This window comes from Dipteris shenzhenensis, chromosome 3, assembly GCF_047967505.1.
Source record: "Dipteris shenzhenensis isolate YYH24624 ecotype China chromosome 3, Dip_SZ_1.0, whole genome shotgun sequence".
Lineage (NCBI taxonomy): Eukaryota > Viridiplantae > Streptophyta > Polypodiopsida > Gleicheniales > Dipteridaceae > Dipteris > Dipteris shenzhenensis.
The window spans coordinates 12,012,347-12,021,495 of NC_141598.1; the positions used below are offsets into that span (position 1 = coordinate 12,012,347).

Genomic DNA, 9,149 nt, shown 5'->3' on the forward strand with positions numbered 1-9,149 from the left:
TGACAGTCTTTAAGGTACAGGAAGTGTTCCTAGGAGGGAGAAAATCAGACCAAGGCATTGCCAGCCCCCAATGCATGTAATAAAATCTGCAGTACGCACAACTCGCTCCACATCATCGAGAATTTCCCAATGACGAAAGCACGCTCAACCATGCAGGAGGGACATGATGAAATGGCATACTGATAATCAGATCTCCTGCCTCTTCCAATAGTTCTCTTCGCCAAAAGGATCATCATGCTTCTTTTCCCTTGAAGAACCTTAGAGGAAATTATGTGGAAGGATGACAGGAAGCTTTCCTAGGACGGTGTGAATGAGAACAAGGCATTGCCAGCCTCTTGTATCGGTACCAAAGCATGTCATCTTTCTTTCATCCACGTTATGAAGCATTTCATTTTTGTCAGGCACATACGGGTCATGCACTTCATCAATCTCTGCAATTCGGCATAAACACCTTTTAAGGATGTGATGTAACCTTGAACTTAGTACACCACACTCCTTGCCTCCATACAACTGTGACCTGGAGATGTCCTCACAGCTCTACTGATCATTGCCTTTCTTGACTTCACTAGATCATCTGGACTTTCTGCATTAGTATGGAAGTTTGTTAGCATTACAAACGGTGAAGCATTTGAAGGATCCAACTCAAAAATGAAATTTGCAGCACGCACAGCTCGCTCCACATCATTGTGGATTCGACATGATGATAGCAAGCTCAACCATGCAGAAGGGACACATTGAAATGGCATGCTGGTGATCAGATCTTCTGCCTCTTGCAATAGTCCTCTTCGCCCAAAAAGATCAATCATGCACACATAGTGTTCCACTGAGGGTGTTATGCCATGGTCTCTCTTCATAGAGGTAAAGTATCGCCTCCCATCAGCAACCAGTCCTGTATGACTGCAAGCAGTGAGAACACAGATGAAGGTAACTTTGTCTGGCTCCAAGCCTTCAGCCTGCATTTGACCAAACAGTTTCAGGGCCTCCTTGCCATACCCATTTTGGGCACATGTATTGATCATGACATTCCAGGAGACAACATCCTGCTGTGGCATCTCTACAAAGACTGCCCTCGCATCATGTAGACTGCCACACTTACCATACATATGAACAAGGGCGTTCCCCACAGCAACATCTGACTCCCATCCATTTCCACTAATCATAGAATGGATCCTTCGACCCTCTTCTAGAGCTGCCACACTGGCACAGGCATCCACAACGCACATGAAGGTCACTTTGTCTGGATCAAAGCCTTTAGCCTGCATTTGATCAAACAGCTGCAAGGCTTCCTTGCCATGCCCATTCTGGACACATGCAGCAATCCTGGCATTCCAGGAGACCACATCCAGCTGTGGCATCTCTACAAACACAGCCCCTGCATCATCTAGGCTCCCACACTTACCATACATATTTACAAGGGCTGTCCCCACAACAATGTCCGACTCCCATCCATTGCCAGCAACAGTAGCATGGATGACTTGGCCATCTTCTAGGGCTGCCATACTGGCACATGCGTCCACAATGCAAATGAAGGTGATCTTGTCTAGCTCGAAGCCTTCAGCCTGCATTTGGCCAAACAACTGCAGGGCCTCTTTGCCATCCCCATTCTGGGCACACGCAGCAATCATTGCGCTCCAGGAGACAACATCCCTCTTTGGCATCTCTACAAACACTGCCCTTGCATCATCTAGAATTTTGCACTTGCCATACATATTGACGAGGGCATTCCCCACAATGTCATCCAATTCCCATCCGTTGCCAGCAATAGTTGAATGGATCACCCAACCTTCTTCTAGGGCTGCAATACTGGCACATGCATCCACAACGCTGATGAAAGTAATCTTGTTTGGCTTGAACCCTTTGGCCTGCATTTGGCTTAAAAAATGCAGGGCCTCTTTGCCGTGTCCATTCTGGGCACATGTAGCAATCACAGCACTCCAGGAGACTACATCGCACTGTGGCATCTCTGCAAATACTGCCCTTGCATCATCCAAACTCCCATACTTGCCATACATAGTGATGAGGGCTGTCCCAACAACAACATCAGACTCCCATCCATTGCCTGAAACAATAGCATGGATCAGACGTCCCTCTTCTAGGGCTGTCACAGCATCCACAATGCTGAGGAGGGTGATCATGTTTGGCTCTAATTCTTGAGCCTGCATTTGACCAAACAGTTGGAAGGCCTCCTTGCCATGCCCATTTTGTGCACATGCAGAGATCATGCCACTCCAAGAAACCACATTCCGCTGTGACATCTCTGTAAACACTGCCCTTGCATCATCTAGGCTCCAACACTTGCCATACATATTGACAAGTGCATTCCCCACAATGATATCAGACTCCCATCCATGGCCCACAATGGTAGCATGGATCACATGACCCTCTTCTAGGGCTGCCACACTAGCACATGCATCCACAACACAAATGAAGGTAATCTTGTTTGGCTCGAACCCTTCGGTCTGCATTTCACCAAAAAGTTCTAGGGCGTCCTTGCCATATCCATTGTGAGCGCACACAGCGATGAGGGCACTCCAGGAGACCATGTTCAGCTGTGGCATTTCTGCAAACACTGCCTTGGCATCCTCTAGGCTCCCACACTTGCCATACATATTGACCAGGGCTGTCCCAACAACGACATCCGACTCCCATCCATAGCCAGCAGCAGTAGCATGAATCACTCTAAGGGTTGCCAAACTGGCACACGCATCCACAGCACAGATGATGGTGATCTTGTTTGGCTCAACGCATTCAGCCTGCATTTGAGCAATCAATTGCAGGGAGTCCTTTGCATGCCCATTCTGGGCACACGCAGCAATCATGACATTCCAGGAGACTACATTCCGCTGGGGCATCTCTGCAAACAATGTCCTTGCATAATCCAGGTTCCCGTTCTGAGCAAACACTGCAATCATGGTATTCCATGAGCACAAATCCCGATGGACTATTTTCTCAAACACGGCACATGCATTCTCCAGGCTCCCACACTTTCCGTACATCTGGACGAGAATGTTACTCAGAAATGTGTCACTAGTATATCCACGGCTGCCCATGTGTTGATGCACACGTTTGCCCTCTGAGAGATCCTTAGTATTGATGCAATGCCTCAAGAGTGAGGCATAGGTAGCATGGTCTGTCTCTGGACCCAGCTGATTGAGGTTCTCTGCCAACGGTTGGGTACTGTACTCTTCATTTCTCTGATGCTGTCCAACTAACATCTGCGTGCAGTAGGCCTTGCTGGTTCTAAGCTCGCTTAGCACAGCACGAGGAAGTAACTTGGGACCCAGGACCCTGGGCTTACGCCTACCGAAATATAATTTTGTATCCCTAGAGCAGCCGGGCTTACCCAAGACATTGGAGGTTGAAGGGGTACAACATATTACCCTATATGGTTCCCTTCTCTCTAAAGACAGCGGCTCAGTGGCAAGACGAGGCAAGCCGGATGCAGATGAAAAAGAATAAGATAAATAACAGACGAATAGAGCCATAACTTCAAGGTTTGGGCAAATGAGAAGACCAAAACGACCAATGAGAAACAAACTAGAGAACAACTGCGCATTCTGCAGGGCTGGGAACTAAAAGCAAATCAATCGACTAAAGTAAGTAAAGAGGAATGAGCAGAAGGAAAGCACCACGTAAACTTGAAAGTGTCCGCTTGTTTGTCCTTCTGCCCCTATCCTTTTCAAGCATCATTTCGTTATAAGGAGAAGAGAAGATGGTTGCATTGTTCCTGTCCTTAACCTTTTACTCGCATGCCATGAGATTGGGGAGGGTCTTGGGCCTCTTTGGCATTGTGACATTTACAGTGCACCCACGTTGTTGGTATCCAAGACCCCCTCCCCCCCCCGACCCAAATGGTGGTCGGCCGCTCTCCAGTCGTCGCGCACTTTCCTTCCCAAAACGGCCTTCCCATCCGATCCCATCCCCCCACTTGGAGGGTCCCCCAGAGGCGGTTGGAATTTTAAAAATCGTGCTCTGGGAGTTTGGGAGGTACTTTCTCCCCCAGGCCATGTCGCGGAATTTACTCACCTCCAAGGGCCAGCCATATTCCTATTCTGAAAATGGCTTGATTGGACGGTTGAGATTTGATCTCGGCCGACCTAGGACCTACACGCATGGTTCCTATCCTTAACCTTTTATTCGCAGTGCCATGCATGGAAGAGATAGGGAAGGGACTTGGGCCACTTGGCATTGTGGAAAGTCATCCAAAATGTGTTGGCTGTGAAATTTACAGGGTGGGCATCGAAGACCCCCAAGTGGAAGTTGGCAGTGGTGGGGCTCGACCTGTTTGGATGTGACAGCTGTATAACCATTGCTTACAGCTGCAAATCAGTTCCTATGTGTAAAGGGGGAACGCCCGCCAAGCAATGAGGTTGGTGGGCACTTGTCTATTTGTAAACACCCTCACAGGAAGGAACTTGGGGACCCAAGTCACCCTGGGTACCAAGGAGCCCTTTATAAACTTGTCCCTTCCCTCACGTGGAAGCCTCAACAAGTGAGTATGCTGATCTTGTCGCTTGGGTCACATATTAGGGAATGTGGCTTGGGAAAGTAGGTCGCCTTTAAATGGAAATTGATGATATGAGGAATCCATTTGATGGTGACTTGCTAGTGACATGCTGACTCAAGCAGGTATGGGGAGCAACCACCTAGAAATTGGGAAGCATGAGGAATAGCCACCTAAGATTTTTTGGAATATGTTTTAGAATTTTGTATCCAAGGCAACATTCTTGTAATTAATTTAGGTTAACATGTCAATTTTGACCTGCTGGATAGAATATTACAGCCTTGGTCCGTTGACATTCTCATAGAATGTTGACAATTTAGGTGCTATGGGATTTACATGCTTTCCACTAGGCGAGTTCTGCAACCTTATAAAGTTTCCAATTGGTTTCATAGTGAGTTTTTACCCTATGTATAGCATCCAATTTGTAGGTTATTTGTTTGAGGTTGGGTCTAAGTAATAATGCCACTACTTGCTCACCAAAATGAATATTTTCAAAGCATCCATGGTGCTTACAATCCCATGTACTGCATCATTTGCGTCCATAGTTTTTTGCACGCTAAGTACCTAGTATGGGTATATTTCCTATTTCCTAGCATTTCTCACAAAGGCCTTGCCAATGGTAGTGGAGGTGGTGGGTAAGCCTTTGCTTAACTCTGATTTATTTGAGAACTATATAGATGTCTGTAAGGCATTTGTCTTATGGAATAGATCTAAAGAAGTTCCAAATTGCATGGATTTAAAGTCATTGCTAAAACTACTGCATAGATGTTAACATGTTTTGTTTAGCCCTAGGAGTCAGGAGTGATTTGGGTTTGTTTATGGTAGAAAACTAGTTTGAAGGTGGCATGTCGAATTGAGTATGTTCTCTCTCAAAGTGAAAGAATAATGATGATCATCTTGGACCTAGATAAAGCCTATTACAGGCTCGGATGGGACTTCATTCTACAATCCGTCATCAAGTTGGGCTTTGAAAGTGGTGTGTCCACTTGAATATAGTCTATCTTAAAGTGAAAGACTAATGATGATCAAAGTGGCACCATTTTTCTTCAGTATCTCATGGGTGAATGCTCTTTTATAATAGCTCCAACTCATGCGTGACTGATCTCACCCTTGCCTTTGCTAGACCTTAAGAAGTTCCATGTTGTCTCTAGCCCTTTGTCTCTAGCCCTATAAGCAACCCAATCTATCAACAAAGTAGAAATACTACTTAGCCGCTTGGTACCAAAGAAGTTCCATGTCATCTCTAGCCCTTTGAGCAACCCAAATCTAGTAAAAAGTAGAAAGGCTGCTTGGCTTTAAATTGAGATGTTGCTCCATCACACCAAACCCAATGTGCCTTCAGTACATACCCTCAACCTTTTAGCGATCTGTCATGCAGCAAGAACCAATGTTGAAAGAATAGAGTGTCATGATGCTTATCATCTAAAATTAAAAAGTTAGACGTGTGGCAGACTGAGAGGCTTCTCTTTTTTAGGCTTGATTTTGTCGTCATTCACAACGACCACTTCACCTTTCTTTTGAGGGGGTACAGGGGCTTTTCCCTTTTTTGCTTGTGGCAGATTGAGAGGCTTCTCTTTTTTAGGCTTGCTTTCGTCCTCTTTTGGTTCAATCTCCTAGGGTGGGCTCTCATTGTTCTCTTTCTCCTTTCTCCTGCTAGCTCTGGCGGGATAGTCTTTAATAAAATCTCCTCTCAGACTGCACAGGAAGCAAGAATTCATAATTATTTTGTAGAATTTTTTTTTGTAAAACTCGCTTCTGTCCCCATCAAGGACCTGAACAGCGTTTGTTGGGTCAACGACAAGGTCCATTAGGACATAGAACTAGGGATTTCCCCTTGGGCTTATGAATCTTTTGGTTTTAAGGCCAATAACTGGCCAAGAGGCACACATAGAGTGTCAATATACAAAAATAGAGAGAGAGGCAGATCTTGGAATTCCACCTAGATAGGAGCCTTGGAAGGGGGAGGCGAGAATCGGGGCTAAAGGAAGGTTCCCAAAGTTGCACAGATAACGGTTGGTTTCAGATGGTCCATGTGCCATTTTAAAGCTTTTCAAAAAGGAAGACCATGTATCCATTTCATAAAAAGTGTATACTAGTGATGTTTAGACCTTTTCGTGTCCAAAATTTATGCACCCACCCCTCCAAGAAAACAATCGGCGGCCTTGACCCATGTATATACCCGATGACAGCACAAGAACAACCATTTCATTGTTTCATTAAGAAAACCATAGTGCACTTTTACCTTTGGGATCTTACCTTTTCTAGGCTTCCCATCCGTTCAAGAACTTGTCTCATGTTTTTCAAATGCTCTTGTTCCGTTGGTGATCTTCAAGTCTTCTTATTTCGGTCTTTTAAAGATCTTCTCAGCTCTGGGGGTGAGCATCTCCCAAGCCATCTATTTAGGTACTAAGGGGCCTTAAAAAGGCTTCGGCTTCTACCCTGGAGAGCTCCAGCATAAGTTCCTTTGGTCTGCATCTCAGGTAGGTATTTTCCCCTCTGCGCATTTTGGGATGTTGGGAGGCTTGAGGGCTCCATTGGTCTATCAGTTCGAGCTCATGGAAGAGAAAGAGTGCACTTTCATAGTGTTTTGTATCTTGCTCTCTTTCTACCCAAAGTTGGGAAAGTGTTGAGGGGTATTTAGGCATCTCATGTGGAAGTTGGAAGGTCACAAGTCATGTGGAAGTTGGAAGGTCACAAGTCATATAGATGAGTGGCAGTTACCAAGGACCATGAGGGGTAGTTATAAGTCAGCTGACTAGGATTTCAGACCATGTATTCCCCTTTGGCAAGCTGGATGACTGTGTATTGTTGGGAGAAGAAAGCTTTTGCATCTATCTTTCTGTGTGGTATCTACTTTTTCCTTAAAGGATAGATTTTGAGCTCATAATACAGTTTGACTTCTATTCGACTAGCTTCTGTTTCTGCACTGTCTTGTTGTATTTGCATTGCTTATGCATATTTCTGCTATGGGCAAGTGTAGCCCACAATACATTTGGCGATCCTGTAGTTGGTTCTTACCTGGTTCTTACCTTCAAAATCTTTGGTTTACCATGACAAGAGGTGGAAGTTATTTCTCGTAGAAGCAGTTAATCCATGAAGCCAAAGAGGATGAGGATGGAAACTAACAAAGATGGTGGTTGATTTCCCTCCACAAAGAAGTATATGCCGAGTTCTTGAGTGGTGCAATTCAAAGGCTAGGAAGAGGCTTTGGAGGACCTCGCTGGCGATGGAGCTGGCTGGTTAGCTTGCTTCAACTACCGCAGTGCCTTGAGGAGGGATGCAGACAGAGCTCTTGCATTGACTTGGACTAGCAGATTGAGTCAAGGAACGAGCAAGGGAGGCAGCCTTAGGCAAGATGGAACGTGAAGAGACAGTGAGGGATGATTGATACATTTCGGCAATTTACAAAGATTTGACGGCGATACATCAGCAGCTGCACAACAGCTAGCTAGAGCCTGGAGGGTGTGCACGCTGCACAAGATGTTCAAACACAGAATGCGAGCGTAGGGTTATAGAAGTGCCGATTGTTGGTTGCTACATCAAACGATTGATATAAGGTTCCAATTCCAGAGATTTCCCATGCACCTACTTTGAGTGCAGGATACCGCAAAAGTTGCAGCATGAATCATTTTGGATGGCGCACCAAAATCACAGGCTGGGGAAGATTAACATCTGCATGGAGGAAAGTGTCTATCAGCAAGTGTTATAAAAATTCTCGTGAAGATTAGCAGCCGGTTCTGAGAAGGGGGCATCGAGAAAGATTTGCAGATCAACAATCTTGATCCAGTTCTTGCTATTATAATCTTGATCAAAGGCACTCCAGCATTGGCAAAAAGAAGTTCACCACGAAGAAGACGATGGAAGCAACAATTGCAAGCATAAGCTTCAGTCTATATCTTCATTGATGTCCATTTGCGAACACAACCGGTTGTGGGTGATCATCAAGAAGGTCATTGCACTATCAACGATTTAGAGACGGGGCGAAAGCAACGACCTCATCTACGTCTAGGTCAAGAAATACTAAGGCTATCTGGCATGGGTTCCTCTAAGATCCTGGAGTGATCCAATATTTGTCATGATATAGTTGATTTTTCAAATATCAACTCGAGTGGCTGATGTTTAACAATTTGATTGTATGGATGACTTCGATCCTTGCCAATCATATGCATCTCTTCCTAGTGATATGCTTTGATAGTTTACACAGAGCTCGAAGCTTGGTCATTTAGTAAGATACAAGCCATTTGATTGATTTTTCCTTTTGTTTGATTTATGGGGGAGAGCGCATGATGGACAAAATCGAGATGCATTATGAAAGAGGAGTGTTACCACCTGTGACTCAAGGAAGTGTTACTCAAAATGCATAGTATGGAGTCCTTAGGAAGGAGAATGGTTGCTTCTTTGTTTTTAGGATGAGGTCAGCCATCACACTTTTTGGGTGAAGAAAGTAGCCTTGAAAATCATTGATGCCTATGGTTGAAGGGTGGCAAAAAGACCAATCTATTCTCAAGATCAACAATCAACCCATGTTCTTAAGATCAATACCAAACAGCTTTGAAGCAGTGTGCATTGAGTTTAGAGCAACATATGCAAGGAAATCAACCTAGTGGATTATTAGAAAATTATATGCAACAAGTGATTTTCGAAA

At 44.9% G+C, this 9,149-nt stretch overlaps 1 protein-coding gene across 1 annotated transcript; it reads right to left on the reverse strand.

Moving 5' to 3' along the window:
- Positions 1 to 258: 258 nt before the first annotated feature.
- Positions 259 to 3,485, reverse strand: LOC147903363 (pentatricopeptide repeat-containing protein At5g27110-like). Its single transcript, XM_087371447.1, has 6 exons — positions 2,313 to 3,485; positions 1,716 to 2,156; positions 1,502 to 1,604; positions 1,038 to 1,372; positions 518 to 953; positions 259 to 431 (listed from the first exon to the last, which is right to left on the reverse strand). Exons 1-6 carry the CDS (start codon positions 3,483 to 3,485, stop codon positions 259 to 261), a joined length of 2,661 nt encoding a protein of 886 aa, XP_087227573.1.
- Positions 3,486 to 9,149: the final 5,664 nt, after the last annotated feature.